At 43.6% G+C, this 21,684-nt stretch overlaps 1 protein-coding gene across 1 annotated transcript in view; it reads right to left on the bottom strand.

Annotated features, from left to right (window-relative positions):
* Positions 1–19,872, bottom strand: part of LOC137335767 (inactive carboxypeptidase-like protein X2) — a 66,650-nt gene extending 46,778 nt beyond the window's left edge. The window contains exons 1-6 of the mRNA XM_068001119.1: positions 19,075–19,872; positions 15,162–15,560; positions 8,423–8,482; positions 6,666–6,776; positions 3,337–3,420; positions 1,210–1,317 (exon numbers count right to left, since the gene is read on the bottom strand). Coding sequence (XP_067857220.1) covers positions 1,210–1,317; positions 3,337–3,420; positions 6,666–6,776; positions 8,423–8,482; positions 15,162–15,560; positions 19,075–19,327 — 1,015 coding nt within the window. The 5' untranslated portion in view covers positions 19,328–19,872. The remainder of the gene's footprint in view (positions 1–1,209; positions 1,318–3,336; positions 3,421–6,665; positions 6,777–8,422; positions 8,483–15,161; positions 15,561–19,074) is intronic.
* Positions 19,873–21,684: the final 1,812 nt, after the last annotated feature.

Genomic DNA, 21,684 nt, shown 5'->3' on the forward strand with positions numbered 1-21,684 from the left:
GCTTTCGGAGCTTTCCTCCTTCGTCAGGTGATTTCAGGAGAGGTTCACTTCACAGGGATAAAGAGAACTGAATGTTGAAAATTTGAATGAAAAAGAGGAAGTGCTGGAAAAGCACAGCAGGTCAGTCAGCATCTGAAAGAGAAATAACACTTTTTGGATGGAGGTCCTTCAGTGTGAAGTTCTGATGAAAGGTCCCACTAAAACGTTAACTTGCCTTTTCTTTTTCCATTGCTGACTGACCTTCTGTGTGTTTCCAGCATTTTCTGCTTTTATTTCAGACATTCTCCTTGGTTAATCAAATCCTTTATACTCCTGCTTTTAAATCACTTACAGTAAATAATCACTTGTAAGGCTCTGCTCCATTAAAGGTTACCGTTTGCGGGGGAGTTTTTGATGCTTTTTTATACTTTCAGCATTTAAAAATGCCAGAGTGGACAATAGCGAATCGGAGGCTCGTTTTACATCTCTCCCAATTTTTAGTTCCATGATTGTTTTACACTATCGCGCAAAGTCAAAACTGCCCCCACTGATTAGTGTCAATTTTGTGGCAATATTATGCACTATTTTGGGGTTGTGGGAAAGGAAGTGGGCTGAGACTGCAAACTCATTTCATGTAGGACCTTTACAGCCAGCAGACTTTCATCCCATCAGTCTAGCCTCGGAATTCAGGTCCCAGATGAATTAAATAAATTTAAAACAGAAATAGACAGTTTCCTAGAAGTAAAGGGAATTATGGGTTACGGGGAGCGGGCAGGAAAGTGGACATGAATTTAGATTTGAGGTTAGGATCAGATCAGCCATGATCTTATTGAATGGCGGAGCAGGCTCGAGGGGCCGATTGGCCTACTCCTGCTCCTATTTCTTATGTTCTTATTTCTTATGAATTACATTGACCAAGGCCCCTACTCAGTCCTTCTTTGGCTGCAGAGTTGAAGTTGCTGTCTCCCGTTGTGCTACAGAGAAACCTTCCCAGCTGAGCAGATTGAGATGCAACTTTTCTGATTGGTGGATGGTGGTGAAGCGTATCCAATGGGCAGATCATGGTGAAGCTTTTTCAGTTGGCGGATTAAGGCGTGAGCTAGTCCACATAATAGGATCTCTGTGGCAGTCTTCAATCAGCTGTGTAGCTGCAGTGCTATAAGGTCATTGTAGCACTTATGATTGCTGAATGTAACATTAGAACAGACAGGCACACAGGAGAATACTTACACTCTCCATATTCATCTGGCTCAACTTCTTCAATCTCCAACTCAAACTCTCGCTCAAGTGTTGTATCATAAGATTCATCTGGGTTTTCTTCTGGCCTGCCCCACCCATCTGTAACGAAGAGCAAGATTTGGTTAGAATGGGACCCTCACTTCCCATTTCTCTCATGCTAATTTTCAAAGTCTAAACCTGCTCCTCAGCTAAATAACATAGATCACATTACAACAAAGCAGGGTAGCATTATTTATATTAAAAGATATGCTAGAAATAAAATAGAAAGTATTTCAAATGTAAGAATCTTTGAATTTCCCCAGAGGGGCAGTAGTTAGACCACCACTTCCCAGGGAAATGATGACATACAAATACCCACATAATTGATTGCCTTGGATGAACAGTGGCATCCATATACTTTATTTGGGATTCACTCAACCAGCAGATTAATAGAAGAACATCATCCTTTTCTCAGTTAGCCTGGTAGTCAGCCAGGGAATCATACTCTGTGATTAGCTTCGTGAGCATAGGGATTGGTTTGTTGTCCTGGCTCTTTGACAGTCATTGAGTCAGAAGGTTGTGGGTTCAAGTCCCATTCCAGAGACTTGAGCACAAAATCTAGGCTGACACTCCAGTGCCGTACTGAGGGAGTGCTGCACTGTCGGAAGTGCCGTCTTTCAGATGAGACGATAAACCGAGACCCCGTCTGCCCTCTCAGGTGGCCGTAAAAGATCCCATGGCATTATTCGAAGAAGAGTGGGGTGGGGGGGTTCTCCCCGGTGTCCTGGCCAATATTTATCCCTCAACCAACATCTCTAAAAAACAGATTATCTGGTCGTTATCACATTGCTGTTTGTGGGACCTTGCCGTGCGCAAATTGGCTGCTGCGTTTCCTACATTACAACAGTGACTACACTCCAAAAGTAGTTTTTTTTTTTATTTGTTCAGGGGATGTGGGCGTCGCTGGCAAGGCCGGCATTTATTGCCCATCCCTAGCGAGATTTTTTTTACAACTGAGTGGCTTGCTAGGCCATTTCAGAGGGCAATTAAGAATCAACCACATTGCTGTGGGTCTGGAGTCACATATAGGCCAGACCGGGTAAGGATGGCAGGTTTCCTTCCCTAAAGGACATTAGTGAACCAGATGGGTTTTTACGACAATCCGGTAGTTTCATGGCTATCATTACTGATACTAGTATTTTAATTCCAGATTTTTTATTTAATTAATTGAATTTAAATTCGCCAGCCGCCGTGGCGGGATTTGAACTCGGAACCAAGAAAAAATATATATATGAAGCAGGACTTTGACACTGGATTGAGCTAGATGGATTGAGTGCCTCTGATTTATCAAAAGATGGCTACCCTCAAACTGTCAAACACAAATAATGTTATCTTTTAAGTGTCGGATCTTGGGACTCAAAGGATGATTCATCCTGCAGGAGGTTCTCGAGAAGTCCCCATAACAGTGCTGGCTAATGTTCAGACACTGTATGTTGACTGTTTTTGCAAAATGACTTCCTGCCATTTTTATCTTAGATTTTTGATTAACCCCTCCGATGCTAGCTCTTCTCACAAGCAGTCATTGTTACCATGCCTGTGTCCACTCAACAATGGGTTAATGTTATACTGCATTTGTATTCATTGTCATTAGACCACAGTAAACATAGAAACATAGAAAATAGGAGCAGGAGTAGGCCATTCAGCCCTTCGAGCCTGCTCCGCCATTCAATATGATCATGGTTGATCCTCTATCTCAATACCATATTCCTGCTTTCTCCCCACACCCCTTGATGCCTTCTGTGTCTCAAAATCTACAAATCTCCTTCTCAAGTATATTCAGTGACTTGGCCTCCACAGCCTTCCATGGTACAGAATTCCACAGGTTCACCACCCTCTGAGTGAAGAAATTTCTCCTCATCTCAGTTCTAAATGTCCTACCCCATATCCTGAGACTGTGACCCCCTCATTCTGGACCCCCCAGCCAAGGGAAACATCCTCTCTGCATCCAGTCTGTCTAGCCCTGTCAGAATTTTATATGTTTCAATGAGTACAATCAGTACTAATGGATGCAGAGATTTCCATTTAATAGCTCTGCATTTTTTGTTTATTCAGGGGAAAAAAATGTTGGTTTGAACACACATTCTTCTTCATCGACATCTATTTCGTAATCATAATTCTCTCCATATGACTCAATTGGAATTTCTGAAGATTCTGTAGGTTCAACTGTAAAAGGGAAGAAAAAAAAAATCAGAATTCAATACTTCGCACCCAAGAAAGGAATTAACTGAAGTACACAGAGCACAGCAAGGTGACAGGGCCTTACACACACCAAGCAATCTCAAAAATAAAATCATACAGCACAAGAGGACAGCATTCGGCCCAGCGTATCTGTGCCGGCTCTTTGAAAGAGTTATCCAATTAGTCCCACTCTCCTGCTCCTTCCCCATAGCCCTGCAAATTTTTCCTTTTCAAGTATATATCCAATTCCCTTTTGAAAATTACCATTGAATCTGTCTTCACTGCCCTTTCATGCAGTGCATTCCAGATCATAACAACTCGCTGCGTAAAAAATTTTCTCCTCATCTCCCCTCTGCTTCTTTTGACAATTATCTTAAATTTGTTACCAACCCATCTGCCAGTGGAAACAGTTTCTCCTTATTTACTCAATCAAAACCCGTCATAATTTTGAACACCTCGATGAAACCTCCCTTTAACCTCCTCTGCTCTCAGGAGAACGATCCCAACCTGGTATCATTCTGGGAAATCTCCTCTGCAACCTTTCCATGGCCTGGACATCCTTCCTAAAGTGTGGTGCCCAAAATTGGACACAATACTCCAGCTGAGGCCTAACCAGTGATTTATAACGGTTGAGCATGAATATTCACCTTATTCCTTAAACATGAGGTCTTCCTACAAAAATTATAAAATAAACTATTATGAGCCAGACCCTGGTGTGCTGGGAAGGACTACCAACTGCCAAAGTGATGATAAATACATTCCATTGAACTCAAGCCGGTCATCAGCTTGTATTTATTGTGGAATGCTTCCTATTCACGCTTTAAATTCAGCTTTGCTTCTGCTTTTATTAAGCATTGTTGAGTTCTGTAGCGACATCACATCCGTGGGTTTTCTAATGGTTCTCATTCAATCAGAAGTCTTTTGGCAGGGAACAAATGGGTGATAGCGAATCGGCCGGCTGTTATACACCAAGCCCGATTTTTCTTCCCATTGAAGTCAGGTGTATAACGGGTGGCTGATTTGCTGCCACCCGTCTTGCATTCCCGTCAAAGATCAATTTCATCCCCTTTGTGTTTTATGCCCTAATTCACTATATGTTAATGTATGGTGCAGTGGGCGCTAAATTGGGCCGTATAGCGCCCGTTGTTTCAGCGCTACGCGGCCTCCTGAAGTGCCAAGATGGTGTCTTGGCTGTGCACGCACGTTTCCAGCGTGCCGTGCGCCGGACACTATCTTGGTATCGGAGTTAGTGCAGGCGCAGATAATGAACGCCGGATGCATGTAAAGTAAGGAGAGAATGGATACAATCAGTGTGCAATGCTGATTTAAAGTGATAGACACCATTTTGGGACTTAACACTCAACTCAATGCATAGTCTTAACCCCGACCATGTGAACGTGTCTTAGAGTGCCTGGAGGACCCCCACTAAAGGCACTTTGCAGGATTTACAGGCAAGTGGCTGGATTATTGCTTCTGGCTGTCGAGACATTTGTAACTATTTTTGGAGGTCTCCTGTACTTGAATACTAGGACTAGGGGACATAGCCTAACATTTAGAGCCAGGACATACAGGAGTGAAGTTAGGAAATGCTTCTATGCGCAAAGGGTGAGAGCAGTTTGGAAAGCTCATCTGCAAACAGCAGTTGATGCTAGCTCAATTGTGAATTCTAAATCTGAGATTGATAGATTTCTGTGAACCAAGGGTATTAAGGAATATGGGGCTAAGGTGGGTATATGGAGTTAGGTCACAGATCCATCATGATCTCATCGAATGGCGGAACAGGCTCGAGGGGCTGAATACCACTGTCACTTGCTGCCTCCTGATATACGCTACCTTCTCCTGCAAGAAAGCGGGACGTGTGTCTGGGTGATGTTCCTGTCATGGTTGAATAGCTGCCAATGTGTGTAGCCTGTGATTGTGGGTGGGCGGCTTGCAACAGTGTTAATGTGTGAGGGTGAGAGGAAGCATCTGATTGGAAGAGTTGAGTCCTGATGGAAAGAGTTTGTTGGTAGGTGGGTGATGGGGGGTGTAGTGCGTGGAGCAATGGATGCGGCTCTTTGCGCAGTTGATAGGAGGTGCCACTTGACAGTTGACGTCACTCACCTTGACCACTCGTCAAAGCATTGAACTTTTTCCTGCACTGCCTCCATGTTCATGATATTTTGCGCCTGGCATTGACTTTGTCCCCTGCTGCCTTTCACTGCCTTTTGAGTACATGTTTGGATGGCCTCTTGCCCCCCAACCCCCCACCTCGGCGGAGATAGGATGTCCCTCCTTCTGTCCACCTCTCACACCAAGGCCTCTAGTGCATCAGCAGAGAATCTTGGTGCACGCACTGTCGCAGGCCTGGTACAACTCAGATCAGCCGATCTGGCATCCAGATTGGAGGATGTGGGATTTAGTGGTGCACAACCTTCATTCAATGTTTTAACATAACTCATCAGTGTGTAAACACAGGGACAGGACCTGCATCTGTGTTTTACGTGTGCGATGTCTGATCTCCGTTCGGACTCATTGCAGGCAGCAGACTGTCACTTTCAGCAAATAACAGGTACCAGCTACCTTTAAGAGATTTCTAACGGATTGCCTGCCTTTAAGAGATTGGTGCTCCCCCTGCTGGTGGAAAGTGCAAATTGCATGGAATCTGCGCTCAACGCTGATTTCCAACGCAGAATGCAGGTACGTCCTCAGGCCTGACGGAAGTCTTGTCCTGCTTGCGCAGGGGCCATTGGGCGTGGGGTAATAGCGGATAGTGCTACCCCTGCCCAAAAACAGGCGCTATCCAATTTTCCCCCCACTGTTTCAGAATTTCTCATTTCTCATTTGTTTCCTCCTGTTCCCTGGCCAACTTTCTACATCCACGTCATGTTTGTCAGTCATTAGAAAAGGGAAAAACAAGAAAAAAGCCTTTTGGTCCATCGAAGTGCACCTCTAGTCAGAGGGTGGGACGGCCTAACCTTTTGATATAGCCACACGTCATCACTCACTCAATCATAGTGGGGAAAGGTCCAGGTTTCTCTTCTCTTCCATGGACAACCAGCCATGAAGTGAAGGGAAGCTGAGGGGCCAATACTCTTAGCATTGTGACTAGTCGACACCCTCTGCCCCTCCCCCCCACAGGTTACTTAGAATATTCAAGTACTGTGACGCCTGGCTCCATGCATAGGTCTCTCGCTGGTATTCTCATATCCTTTCTGTTCTGAACAGCAGGGATAATGTGATGAACCTACCCATCTTCTCCTCTTCTGTGATTTCCTTTTTCTCAGTGTAGTTGTCTGTAAAGTATTCTTGAACAGGGGTTGGAGTGGTGGGGGGTTCAGTTAACCACAGGTCATAATCAACTGAAAGAAAACCAGAAAACAGATTTTAGTTCTTTCCCACTAAGTTTTGCCCTCACCTTAAAATTAGCGTGACTCTTGAAACACTTGGATAATTAGTTTACACCGGTCGTGCTGAGAAGTTCCAAACTCCCTGGTCCCCAAGTATAACAGCAGGATGCCAGGCAAGACCACGCATTGCCCTTTATATTTTCTGATGTAACGTGCCTAATACTCGTGACTTAAACTGGTGAATACTAGCCCATCTGTTTCCTTCCCCCAGGAGTCTCCAGGGTTTCCTCCTTCCCCTATTACAAATTCGGCTTCAGGTCTTTCTGTGGGTTCTCAGTCTGGTTGCTACATCTGCATTAGATTGATTTTTTTTTTACATAGAATAACCCAAAGGATTACATAAAGAGAGCTGGAACCTGTTCAGATCTGAATTTAAACACATCTTTCCAATGATGTTTTGTTTCCTATCCCCCAACGGTTACGGTGACGGGGTAATGCATTCATTCCACTGTGGAACGGGACCAGGAGTCTGCAGCGATTCATATGTTATAATGGAACTCTGAGCAATAGTACTGGTAGAGAGCCATCTGTCAGAAACTTGACAAAATAGTAACCTGTATGATTTGATGTAAAGAGTTAAATGCAGGAACTGACAAACATCTGATATAAATGCCGAGTTAACACTGGCTGTGGAACATTGTAATTGGGTACTCAGATTCATAATGCTCAGAATGTGCTGTAATGGAAATCACATTGCTATAAAATGACACTGTTGTATAAGACATTCTCCTACACTGAGAGAGTCAACCCTTAAACTGCCAACAGTCCTGGGAATTCCAGCTGCTCTAGTCAGGCTTTTAGTCAGGCCAAAAAGACTTTCATCATACACACAGTGACGGTGAAATAAGTCCCAATAACAAGCAACTGAAATGTCAGCAGTAGCTTTATTGCTGTAATGGTAACCTTGCATAGAACAGTCAAAGAGTCAGTGAGCTTCCACTTTGTGGATGTCAGGAAAGGACATTGATCAGACTCAGTGGTGATGCCTCCTGCTGTTGTATAATCTGCCAGCACTCACTGTCTTGGGGCAGGTAATGGAGAGCAATGAGTGCCAAAAGGTAGAACTGCACCCCAGTGAGAGTTGGTACTTCCAAGAGTGGAGGGGACATAAATAACAAAAAAGGTGGGGCGCGGAGACATTAAAAATCACTTTAAATAAAAAATGCCTTACTTCTGTTGGGCCTATTTCTGCTCTTTCCCATCGTGTATTTATTTGTATTTTGCAATAGCTGAACGTCTGATGATCGACATGATTGTACCATTGGAGGTGACTGACTCAGCTTTTGATATGATTTTCCAGCAGCAAACAGAGGAGCACGCTATCACTGGTTCAGTTAAGGCTCAGTAGGTTGAACCCAGCAATACAAAGGGACTAATACGGCAGACCTCAGACCAGCTGCGTTTTGCTCTATCAGGCAGATATATCTTGGCCACAGTCTACAATCGGTCGCTTGCTGTGTTTTGTCGTGAGATGGAGTAAGCTCTTGGCAGCATTAGGTTTAGCGCTGGGTCTGTACTGAATCTACAAGTAACTATTTCCACTCGTAAACCCTGTCATTCTGCCTCCTTTCATTCTGTTTGATCCTGATTATACTTACATATTTCCAGGCCAGTGACAATTACTTCTGCCATTTCTGTGACAGGTTCAGTTGGAATTTCTGTAGATCAGAAATAACCAAAAATTAAAAACCAACACATTTATAAACAGTTTATAACTTTTATTCTTGCTCACTTACTCAACTTCATATATAAAATGGAAGAGCTGTAATTCACATGGGTAAGAAATCACTGGAACACTATGATCTCATATGTTTGGTGCCCCACAGTCGCGCCCAGGAGACATGCGGTCTTCCTCCAGCCACACTGCCTACAACTCTCAGCCTGGATTGGGCCTTAATTCTTTTTCTCTCTTTGTCAGCAGCAGCTTGCTCTGAATAAAAACAAAGTCTGCAAATGCCGGAAATCTGAAATTAAAAGCAACAAAAACTGCTGGCAGTGCACAGGAGGTCTCTGGACACCTGAAAGAGACAGTCAGGATGGGACCCTGTGTCAGAAACAGTCTTTCCTCTTTCAGTTGCTGACAGCCTGCATTTCCAGTACTTTCTGTTTTTTTGGCAGTTCATTCGATTGCTGGCACAACAGAAAAGTAAAATGTTTTCACCACCTAGTTTGGTTATTAAGGCTCAGTTTTGTAAAGAATGAAGTGAACATTACCTTAGGGAGGTAACTTAACAATTCACAAGACACAGATTTTTCTATCTGAGAGAATGCATGTTTTTCTCTCAGCTTTTTCACAAGGGGTAAAGCAAAGAAGCAGTTCTTCCTTGATCAGTCTTATTCTGTCACCAGATCTGAAGTCACAGGAATTTTCATTGTGATTCTCATTTACATCAAATATAAAAAGAGTATTACACATCAACAAATAGGTCAGGACTTTCCTTCCCTGCTTTGTTACCAACAGGGAAAAATCTTATGGAAGTTGGAGCTGCAAGGTTTTTAGTCAAAGGATTGTAGAATGCACATTCACAGTTTGTGGAACAAGGTGAGTTTCCAGCCTGAGTCGTTTTGTCATGGGGAGGTGCTAAGTAAAAGTAAGGTGCTTCGGTATAGGGAGAGTCAAGTCAAGGTGAGGTGATACTACACAGACCGCTTTTGAGTGGAGGCAAGCTGATTCTGTACTCCTTTATCAATCGAAATTGCTTTATAAATCTGTACTCTCCTTTATAAATTTCTGTTCCTTTATAAATCCGTAATCCTTTATCAATTTCTGTTCCTTTATAAATCTGTACTCCTTTATCAATTTCTGTTCCTTTATAAATCCGTACTCCTTTATAAATTTCTGTTCCTTTATAGATCTATGCTCTGTTATCAATCTACTCCTTTATCAATTTCTGTTCCTTTATAAATCTGTACTCTCCTTTATCAATTTCTGTTCCTTTATAAATCTGTACTCCTTTATCAATTTCTGTTCCTTTATAGATCTATGCTCTGTTATCAATCTGTACTCCTTTATAAACCTGGCTTCTTTATCAATCTGTGTTATAGAGAATTATATACAATGTACAGCTAAGAAACAGGCCATTCGGGCCAACAGGTCTATGCCGGAATAAAAACAGAAGATGCTGGAAAAGCTCAGCAAGAGAGGCAGCATCAGTGGAGAAAGAAAGAATTAACTTTTCAGGTCGAAGGTCTTTCGTCAGAACTGGAAGATGTTAAAGAGTTAAAGTTTTTAAGCAAGTACAGTGCCAGGGAAAGTGGGGGAGGGTGGGGAGGGGAGGTCTATGCCAGTATCTATGCTCCACACAAGCCTCCTCCGACCTACTTCATCTAACCTTATCTGCATACCCTTCTATTCCTTTCTCCCTCATTTATTCGCCTCAACAAATCCATGTGGTAACAAGTTTCGCATTCCAACCACTCTGGGTAAAGAAGTTTCTCCTGTATTCTTTGTTGGATTTATTCGTGACTATCTTATGTTTATGACCCCTAGTTCTGGGTTCCCCCACAACTGTAAACATTTTCTCTAAGTCTACCCTATCAAACCCTTTCATAATTTTAAAGACCTCTAATAGGTCACCCCTCAGCTTTCTCTTTTCGAGAGAAAAATGCCCCCAGCCTGTTCAGTCTTTGTTCCGATATCAACTTCTGCTTCTTTATAAATCTATGCTCTGTTATCAATCTGTACTCCTTTATAAAGCTGTGCTTCTTTATCAATCTGCATTTCTTTATAAATCTGCTTTCCTTTACAAATCTTTGCCCCTTTATAAATCTGTCTATATACCGGGCCTGTCTATGCAGTAAATTAGTCCAAAGCTAAATTTGGTGTTTCTCACTTCAATAATGAATAAATAATAAATCAGCTGATCATAATCAAAGGAATCCATAATATCCTGAGACATATTCCCTCACTTCCATTGCTGTGCACAGCTCACTTCTCCCTCACCAAGGCACGTGGAGGTTTCTGCCACATCTGAAGAGTCTTCCACACCTCATCTTTCGGTTGCAGGTGCTCCATGAAGGTCTGACCAACCCAATGCTTGTGACTCCGGAAATATTCGTGATCCTATTTAAATATTTCTAACCTGAAATCCTCACAAAAAAACACTCCAGCCTGAACTTCAATCGTATGTAAGTACATGCATATCCAGCAAATCTTGGTGAACAAAACTGTGCATCAGAATATTATTTAAAAACTATTAAATCATTGGAAATGCCGATGTAGAGTAATTTTGTGAGCGATTCTAGGTTTATGTGTGTTTATCTGAGTGTTGTACACAGGGGATGATTTCCAACTAACATATCAAACCCTGCTTTCACAAAGTGTACACTGCAGTGCCTTTTGTATCCTGACTGTTACCAGGAACAGCAAAGTTCAGTTGCGAGAATGTCAGTGTGATGTTGTAATTCATCAGAATGCAGGATGTAAGTGAAGGCAGATTGATGCAGCATGACCCCTGGCACGCTGTGGGGCCTTGAGAGGGAAGATCAGAGAAAGACAAGAAAATGTCAGCATACTGGGAGTTGGAAACACTAACAAATGACTCTGGAATGCAACAAGACTCACAGCATCAGAGGAACCAGTTTGCTAATTAAAAATCAGGAGAAAGGAACAATATATTAATATTAGTCATACAGAAGATGCTGCACAGTAATGAACAGTGAACAGTAGTGATGGGTGGAAAGCTGCGATCTAGCAGAGTTTGGTGAACAGAATAGTAAGTTCTTTTATTTACCTCCTTTTTCCACCTGCACAGGTCTAGCTAGCCAACAGAGCAGTTCACTGAAAGAAATGCAAAAGCAACCCACTGAGGACTCTGCCTCTGAATTTTCATCCTAACTGGCCCCTATTTGGTGCCTACACACAACAGCTGAAACGGGGACTTCATGAGGTTGAGAGATCAAATCAGTGTCCCCCTCCGCCAGGGTACCATTTGTATCTGCCCATCGTGCTACATTTCTACGCGTCTTGAGTATAAGGGAATTGAATGCTTTGCCGATGGCTCAGTGAATTTATCCAGTGACTAGCTTAGCCATACATGCCAGAAGGCCTGATGTTTGATCTCCAGTCTATGCTGAGTTAGCTGGCCTCAGTTGAGACGGAAGTAGGAACACTGCAATTGATTCGCTGCCCTTGGTTTAAGGAGGGTTTCCACTCCTAATCCTAGGGGACGATTCCTGCTGAAAGGTGCATGTGTGTGGTCGTCATGTTGCCCTCTGTAGTTGACTATCCTGTGACCCACTTATTGTCAAGAATAAAAAGAATGCCCACTTCGGGGAGGTACCAGAGAGCGCTAGGTGCCTGTGGAACCATATCCCTGCATGAGGTGGTGCCTTTAGGAAAGGAGAGGAGAAAAGAGAGTCAGGCCTTTATTTACTGGACCAGCTAAACATGTGGGGTTCACTCTTAACTGGAATATTCAACATCTTAACTCTGAATATTGCAGCAGTATGTCTGCACACAGATAAAGAAAGAAAGACTTGCAGTTATGTAGTGCCTTTTATGACTTTAGGGCATTGTTTTGCAGCCAATTAAGTACTTTTTTGAGGTGTAGTTACTGTTGTAATGTAGGAAACATGTAATGTACACTTAAAGTACTATCCTGATTCATTTATTTACACTTTTACAGTGCAATTGTCAGAGCATAGATTTATAAAGGAACAGAAATTGACAAAGGAACACAAATTTATAAAGGAACACAAATTTATAAAGGATTACAGATTTATAAAGGAACTTCACCTCATTTTATTGGAATGTTTAAACCAGGTTGAAGGTTCTGTGACAGACTCAAGCATCCCGTAAATGTAACCCTATTAGCCAATAGGGGAGTGTCCACACTAAATCAGGCAATCACTCTGTGTACCCCAGTCCAGAGCTTTTTATCATAACCTTGACCATTCTAGATAAAGATTCAGATTTTGGAACACTGATTCTTGCTGACAGGTGGATGGGTTGGGAGGTCAGAATTCTCATTGCTCCAGAGTGAAGAATGATGGGTGACAGAGAAAGATGTTTCTTTGGCCAGTCTGCATGGACTTTCAATGACAATTGTATTGACCAAGAGGCACAACTTCATTTTACATGTAAGTATTCTAAAAAAAATTAGAACTATCCGGTTGGAAAAAGCACCATCACAACATGCAGACAGCATTAAATAGCACTGTGCTTTTCTTAAACTACTCCCCTCACTGACTGGATCTCCAAACGACTGCACCTCAGCAGTCAGAGCAGGCATTCCAAATGCTGCCAGCAGAGCGACCCATTAGTGACTCTCCATTCAACTTTCCCTCCCTCCTCATGAAGGAGTGGCTTGCTGCTGCTCTTTACTTTGCTGCAGCAATGTGGCTGAGATCAGTCTGTTAGCATCTGGAGCCTCTCCAACAAAGGCCCACACAAAAGGGCTCCAACTCCTATGTCGAAGTGCCTCCCTCGAACTTTGCTTTTTAATATTCAGCAATAGGGCTTGGCAGACTTGTCTTTTGAAGATGTTAATGTAAGTGGGAGTGAGTTTTGAAAGGACAGGAAACACTGAGCACGGCAAGAAAACCTAAGAGAGAAATCTTTTATTCATAGTATAATTTTTTTCAAAAAGGAAATCTTTCTAAAAATTACACTTGCTTTTTAAAAAAAATTGCCAAAAACTGTACTTGAACAAAGACCCTCCAAGTCATGTTTCTCCTTCCTGCTGGGACAATCTGGGTCACACTGAAGGGGGAGGCGTTGGGAGCAGTTTCATTTACTGCAAAAGGGCTCACAACTTTTGACTGGCCTAAGAACCAATCCAGAGCCACCCAACCCCAGGAAAAACTTACGAGCAGGTGTGGAATGTGCAGAATGCCCAGCTCGAAACATGCCTTCCCGGGACCCGGCAACTCTAGATCTGTTCTCAGATTGAGCCAAAGTCACAACTCCCATTGCAATCAAAGGACTTGTTCCAGATACCGCATGTCAGTGATGTCAGACAGTGACCTAGCATAAATGGTTTGATTTTGATAGTTTAAAAGGGCACCTTTTGTATTAATACACATATTTGAATACAGCAATTAAATAAAAAGTAATCCCCTTTGACTTTCCTTCCTCTTTATGGAGATAAGGTAGCCCTCGTGCTGAAGTAAGGTAAATTAAGGTGGGGTATACCCTGGCTAATGAAGGAGAGGAAGGAAAAAAACTCCAGAAAGCTGAAGCTGTGCCAGATCAAGTATCATATTACAGGAGCATTCTATTCCTGCTGCATTAAAGCTTTTCAACTTCAAACAGCCTTAAAAAGCACTTCCTTAAGCTTGCTTAATTACACTGAAGCTGCTGTGGATAGATTGGTACTGGACCATTGTCAGATGCAGGACTGAAATTATTTCATAATTTAGTGTCCTGGCCAATATTTTTCCTTCAACCAACATCACTAAACAGATTATCTGGTCATTATCACATTGCTGTTTATGGAACTTTACTGTGTGCAAATTGGCTGTCATGTTTCCTACATTACAATAGTGACTACACTTCAAAAGTATTTCATTGGCTGCAGAGCACTTTTGGATGTCCTGAGGTGGTGAAGGGTGCTATATAAATGCAAGTCTGTCTTTCTTTCTTTCTAACTTCCTTTCTTTCGAATTTCCTTCTTTTCTTTCCAAGTTCCTTTCTTTCTCTCTTTCTCTTTCTCTCTTCCTTTCTTAACATTCTAGCTTCATGTGATTTTTTTTTATGACTGTAGCTGGTTGATGGATTTAAAGGACCAAGAATGGTGAGATACTTCTGCAATGTGTAGTTATCGCCTCAAAGTTTCCATGTTTTGCTGTTGCCAGGATTGTTTGGGTTCTTCTTTAAGGGAAATAAAAAAAATAGAAGGGATTTGGAAATACAGACTGTTCTGTCCTTTGGCATTAATTAGCCACAGAAATGTTTGAAAACAAGTGCACGAGTGATCATTTGGCACTCTGACCTTCCCCTAGTTTTCACTGGGAACTTTTTCCTTCGTAATGTGGCAGCTGGCAATCAAGGGGAGATTTAGAGCTGGGTTGTCAGCAGCAGATTAATTTAGAAAAAGAGTTGGTTTATTTTCAGTTCAGCAACTTGTTTTTTGCTGGAACTACTTATATATTTGTGAGCGTTGATTCAGCAAAATAACTGGGAAAGAGTGGCATGTAGAATTTATATTCCACAGATCAGGCTGGTTTGATGAGCCATCACCCAGGGTCAATAAGGTGGAGTCATAGAACTGCAGATGGCTGCATGAAAGCAGTTGAGCACTCACAGGGTTGGAACCGTCTCTGCTGTAATCTTATTGAAGGAAATGCTCAGGGTGGAATTCTTATCTATTTGTGAACAGACTATTTTATACATACCCTTGTATTCTTCCTCTGGCTGAGGCTGCTGCTCCTCTTCCTGCAAAGGGTCCTTGGTTTCCTCAGGTTTGTCCTTTGGTTTCTTGGGGGTTTTTTTCTCAGATTTTGGCAGTTTTTCTTTGGGTTTTTTCTCTTTTTTGGGTTTTGAGTTTTTGTCTTTGGGTTTTTTTTCTCTCTTGGGTTTTGGGGGCTTCTCTTTGGGTTTTTTTTCTTTTTTGGGTTTTGGGGTCTTTATTTTGGGTTTTTTCTCTTTCTTGACCTTTTTGGGTGATCTTGTCGGTTTTGTCAGTTCCTCAGGTGTTGCTGTAGGCAGATTGTCTGATTCTCCCCGTTTCATTCTTGCTTGTGGAAGAGTTTCCTCTGGGTCTTTTTCCTTTCCTGTGGATTTCCTGAATCTCACTGTTGAAAGAGGGGGTGCACCATTAGTGTCAATAGAATATATGAAGTACAGAGGGAAGCTAAAAAAGATGAGAAAAGCTAAGAGAGGGGATGAAGAAAGACTGGCAGATAACCTAAATTGAAACAGTTAAGTATTTTCTAAGCAGAAGAACAGTAAAATAATAGTTAAAAGAAAATACAGGGACCAGTTGAGTTGAACAAGGAAATCTTCTTATGGAGGATGAAGGAATGACAGAGATACTAAAATGAGTACTTTAGTTTTCTCAGAAGATTGTGGGAATGGGAATGAAAAGGTACAAGAGGAGAAGGTGGGAATAACTATAAATTACGGAGCAATACTGAAAAGCTTGGTGGATCTCAAAGTGCAAAAGGCATTGCACCCTCATGTCATGTATCCTAGAATGCCGAGGGAAGTCAGAGAGGAAGTAAGAGTTTTGCAATCATATGAAGAGTTCTCTCGTAGATTTTAACACAAACTTTTACTCCGATGTAGATACCATGTTGTATTGAATTTCAGATATATGACACATTTTCTGACGTGCTGAGTGATGGCATTTCATCCCCCATCCAGATCAGGTGTCTCAATGGGAGGATATTGAGAGGTGTAGAGGAAGTGAGGGACCTTGGAGTGCATGCCCACAGATCCCTGACGATAGCAGGACAGGTAGATAAGGTATTTAAAAAGGCATATGGCATACTTTCTTTTATTAGCCGAGGCACAGAATATAAGAGCAGGGAGGTTATGCTAGAACTGTATAAAACATTGGTTAGGCCACAGCTTGAGTACTGCGTACAGCTCTGGTCACCACATTACAGGAAAGATGTGATTGCAATAGAGAGGGTACAGAGGAGATTTGCGAGGATGTTGCCAGGGCTGGAGAATTTTAGCTATGAGAAAAGATTGGATAGGCTGGGTTTGTTTTCTTTGGAACAAAGGAGGCTGAGGGGAGATTGAATTGAGGTATATAAAATTATGATGGGACTAGATCGAGTGGATAGGGAAGACTTATTTCCCTTAGCAGAGGGGTCAGTGACCGGGGGCATAGATTTAAAGTAATTGGTAGAAGGATTTGAGGGAAGCTGAGGAGAAATTTTTTCACCCAGAGGTGGGGGTCTGGAACTCACTGCCTGAAAGGGTGGTAGAGGCAGAAACCCTCAACTCATTTAAAAAGCACTTGGATGTGCACTTGAAGTGCTGTAATCTACAGGGCTACGGACCAAGTGCTGGAAAGTGGGATTAAGCTCGATAGCTCTTTTTCAGCCTGCACGGACACGATGGGCCGAATGGCCTCCTTCTGTGCCATAACTTTCTATGATTCTATGATTCATCCCTATTGTGCAGAAATCATGTAAGATCACAAGTCAGGTTTGGATGAAGGAGGCCCTTTCATCCCATTTGACCTCAACCTCCCAGAATACCAATCCTGCCCTCTTCCCATTACGGATATTTCTATCAGATCCTATTTCAAATTCGGGTTCTCATCCCAGTTGTTCAACTACAAGATGGCTTTAGATTCTAATGCAATCCGCTTCATTCCAAAATCTCAGTCCCTTTTCTCATCTCATTAGGGTAATGGCAGAGACCTGAACTCCCGATAAAACTCTTCTTCCTGGGTTAAAAATTGGAGTAGTGGATTGTGATTGGGAGAGCCATTTTTAAAATAGGACAGATTACAACCTTTTTTTTTATTCGTTCATGGGATGTGGGCGTCGCTGATGAGGCCAGCATTTATTGCCCATCCCTAATTGCCCTTGAGAAGGTGGTGGTGAGCCATCATCTTGAACCGCTGCAGTCCGTGTGGTGAAGGTTCTCCCACAGTGCTGTTAGGAAGGGAGTTCCAGGATTTTGACCCAGCGACGATGAAGGAACAGCGATATATTTCCGAGTCGGGATAATGTGTGACTTGGAGGGGAACGTGCGGGTGGTGTTGTTCCCATGTGCCTGCTGCCCTTGTCCTTCTAGGTGTTGGAGGTCGCGGGTTTGGGAGGTGCTGCAGAAGAAGCCTTGGCGAGTTGCTGCAGTGCATCCTGTGAATGGTACACACTGCAGTCACAGTGCGCCAGTGGTGAGGGGAGTGAATGTTTAGGGTGGTGGATGGGGTGCCAATCAAGCAGGCTGCTTTGTCCTGGATGGTGTCAAGCTTGTTGAGTGTTGTTGGAGCTGCACTCATCCAGGCAAGTGGAGAGTATTCCATCACACTCCTGACTTGTGCCTTGCAGATGGTGGAAAGGCTTTGGGGAGTCAGGAGGTGAGTTACTCGCCGCAGAATTCCCAGACTCTGACCTGCTCTTGTAGCCACAGTATTTATATGGCTTGGAAATATATCGCTGTTCCTTCATTGTCGCTGGGTCAAAATCCTGGAACTCCCTTCCTAACAGCACTGTGGGAGAACCGTCACCACATGGACTGCAGCGGTTCAAGAAGGCGGCTCACCACCACCTTCTCAAGGGCAATTAGGGATGGGCAATAAATGCCGGCCTCGCCAGCGACGCCCACATCCCATGAATGAATAAAAAAAAAAGGTCCAGTTAAGTTTCTGGTCAATGGTGACCCCTAGGATGTTGATTATGGGGGATTCGGCGATGGTAATGCCGTTGAATGTCAAGGGGAGGTGGTTAGACTCTCTCTTGTTGGAGATGGTCATTGCCTGGCACTTGTCTGGCGTGAAAGTTACTTGCCACTTATCAGCCCAAGCATGGATGTTGTCCAGGTCTTGCTGCATGCGGGCACAGACTGCTTCATTATCTGAGGGATTGTGAGTGGAACTGAACACTGTGCAATCATCAGCGAACATCCCCATTTCTGACCTTATGATGGAGGGAAGGTCATTGATGAAGCAGCTGAAGATAGTTGGGCCTAGGACACTGCCCTGAGGAACTCCTGCAGCACTGTCCTGGGGCTGAGATGATTGGCCTCCAAAAACCACTACCTGAGTGTACATTCTAAGTGCAGCAGCACTCAATGAGTATGATAACAACTGTACTGCAGAAACATGAAGAAGCCACAACACTGAGATAAGATAACTGCTGTACTGGGGAAGTATTAGAGGCATCCTGGAACACAGACCTTTCTAATGTCACCCCCAGGACACATTAGTTTTATTTCTTCATGTTTGGAAATTCATACGAAATTGAGGGGCAGGAAAAGACCAGCTGATCCATCAAGCCTGCCCCACACCATGATGTCCAGAGCAATCATGGCGAAACATTTCTTCCCACCCCCCACCCACCATGTAATCTCCTGGGAGAGGAACAAAAAGTGAAAAAACCCAGGGTCAATAAGGGAAAAGTACTCTGGAAAATTCCTCTCCGACCCCCTCAGGCAATCAAAACCAGTCCAGGAGATCACAGGGACCAAGTGTTATCTGCAAAAAGTGATTTGATAGTAAGTGCCTGTGTATGGAACATCCCTGGAATATTGCTGGCATCTGGCCCAGGTCAGGTCTCGTCATTACCTGCCGGACAACTTCTGCTCTTCACGTCTTAACTGAACTAAAGATTTAGCTCAACTTACCAGGAGATGTTTCTTTGGAAGCACTCTTAGCTTTCACTATCCTTAGGGGTCCTGTGGGTTCTGCTTCATCCTCTGTTCCTTGAGGAGGGATAGTATCAGGACCAAGCACAACTGTTGCTGCCTTCTCCTCATTCCCCAGGGCGTATCTGACCTGCAATTGCGGGTCTTCGGGACCAAGGTGGGCGGGCAGAGCGTGGTTCAGAGCCAGGAGGAGCGTTAGGACTGTCAGAGGGGGAGCCCCGCACGCTGCCATCTCGGCTGGTTGCGGACCAAACTCGGGCGAAGCTGCAGACGGTTAAAGGCAATCCAGAGCGACATACAATGCAGAGACTCCCACCGATAGGGCAGCGAGACAGCGGGCACCGAGGCAAGCCCAGCCAGAGCAAGCAAGAGTTCAGAGCAGCATGAAAGTGAGCGAAGCCGCCGCCAATGCTCCCAAACCCCAAGGGCAGTTCAGCCCGGACACCGAGCCACAATTCAGACACAACTCGATTTGTTGGAAATCAAAAGTTTTATCAAATTCTTGCCACGTTTTAAATCCTTTCTAAAAGAAGAAATTATTCGGTTGCTGAATGTTTAATTTCCGGCTCCGATGGACACGATTAATCGGCGGCAATATAACTCCTTTGAATGGTGCAGAAAGGTTTTTCTTACAGTATGTTTGGAGCTTGCAGACAAGGGCTCCCCGGGCATTCACTGGGCTTCTCCCTTTGATGCAGAACGGTGGCCGCTTCTCTCTCCTCTCCTGTCTGCCTCTCTCCTCCCCTGGCTGACTGGGTTTGGCAGCTGTACTTTTTGTCAAAAAAAGGGAGGAAATAAAAGCTCCCCCCCCCCGCAATACACACACACACCAACACACACACAGAGTCTGAATTACAGAAAGAGAGGGAAAAAAAATTGGCACGGATTCTCTCCGCTCAACAGCCAACATAAATCAGGAAGGAGATTAAATTAGCAAAACAGCAAGTGAGTCATTTGCAGAGATCTAAGGCACTGGAGAGCATTGCTGGGAGATAATCATTAAAGAGATGATAGCACTCTGTGATTTGTGTACGAGTATACAAAGGAGCAGTGACAAGGGTTCTAAACATCAAATGTTCTCTGTGCAAGAACTCTGGTGTGGTCAGAGGGAAGTTTCCTTTATTTTTTCATTTGTTGGAACAAAGACCCCTCTTTTTGAGACGTTTTCTCTCTTTCGCTCCTCTGCTGTTTCTCCCTGAAACATACACCAGCCTTGGCATTGTATCTCCAAACTCGGTCTCTCGGAGTGGCAAGAGTGGCCCAAGGGTGACACACTCTCTGATACTCACTTTTTCAGTGGAGCTCCAGGGATGCACGACTGAGATGTGGAACCACATACAGGGATTGCAGGAATTAATCCATCACTACATTTTTAGGGCTTCACCAGATATTTCCCTCATGACCACTCCTGTAAGAGAGCCCTCACTCCCTATGAATCAAAATGACGTTATACACACAATATCTGATGATGGAGTGTTGCCCAGTGGGTGAACAGAAACCCTTCTAATTGTAATTAACTCACTAAATTGACCCAAGAGGTATCACATTCTAATATTCAGAGTGGAAAATGAAATTACTGTACCGGACCATGCAACTTAGGCTGTAAATTACATAGAATTACATAGAATTTACAGCACAGAAACAGGCCAATCGGCCCAACTGGTCTATGCCGGTGTTTATGCTCCACACGAGCCTCCTCCCACCCTACATCTTTCCCTCGTGTGTTTATCCAGCTTCCCCTTAAATGCATCTATGCAATTCGCCTCAACCACTCCATGTGGTAGCGAGTTCCACATTCTCATTATTCTTTGGCTAAAGAAGTTTCTCCTAATTCCCTAATGGATTTATTGGTGACTATCATACTTATGGCCACTAGTTTTGGACTCCCCCACAAGTGGAAACATCTTCTCTACGTCTACCCTATCGAACCTTCATAATTTTGAAGACTTCTTATCAGGTCACCTCTCAGTCTTCTCTTTTCTAGAGAAACGAGCCCCAGCCTGTTCAGTATTTCCCAGATAGGGCATCAGGTGATAACCAGAGACAGGAGAATCCGAGGACTAAATTGATCAGATCTGCTGTCTGTGGAACATTAACTGAGACAGTCGTGGGGAACCAAGTGGAAGCAGAAATTGGTCCCAGTCGACAGTGTTTGAACAAATTATGGAAATGGCAGATCAGTGAATGAGTAAAATGCATTGAACTACAATTTAAAAAATTATTATCCTTTCTCGGGATATGGGCGTTGTTGGCAAGGCCAACATTTTATTGCCCTTCCCTAATTGCCCTTGAGAAGGTGGTGCACCTTTTTGAACTGCTGCAGTCCGTGTGGTGACGATGTTCCCGCAGTGTTGTTAGGTAAGGAGTTCCAGGATTTGTTCCAGCAACAATGAAGGAATGGCGATATATGTCCAAGTAAGGTTGGTGTGTGACTTGGAGGGGGACCTGGAGGTGATGGTGTTCCCATACATATGCTGCCCTTGTCCTTCAAGATGGTGGAGGTCGTAGATTTGGGCAGTGCTGCCGAAGAAGTCCTGGCGACTTGCTGCAGTGCATCCTGTGGATAGAACACACTGCAGCCGTGGTGTG

The sequence above is a fragment of the Heptranchias perlo genome, chromosome 20, assembly GCF_035084215.1.
Source record: "Heptranchias perlo isolate sHepPer1 chromosome 20, sHepPer1.hap1, whole genome shotgun sequence".
Classification (NCBI taxonomy): Eukaryota; Metazoa; Chordata; class Chondrichthyes; order Hexanchiformes; family Hexanchidae; genus Heptranchias; species Heptranchias perlo.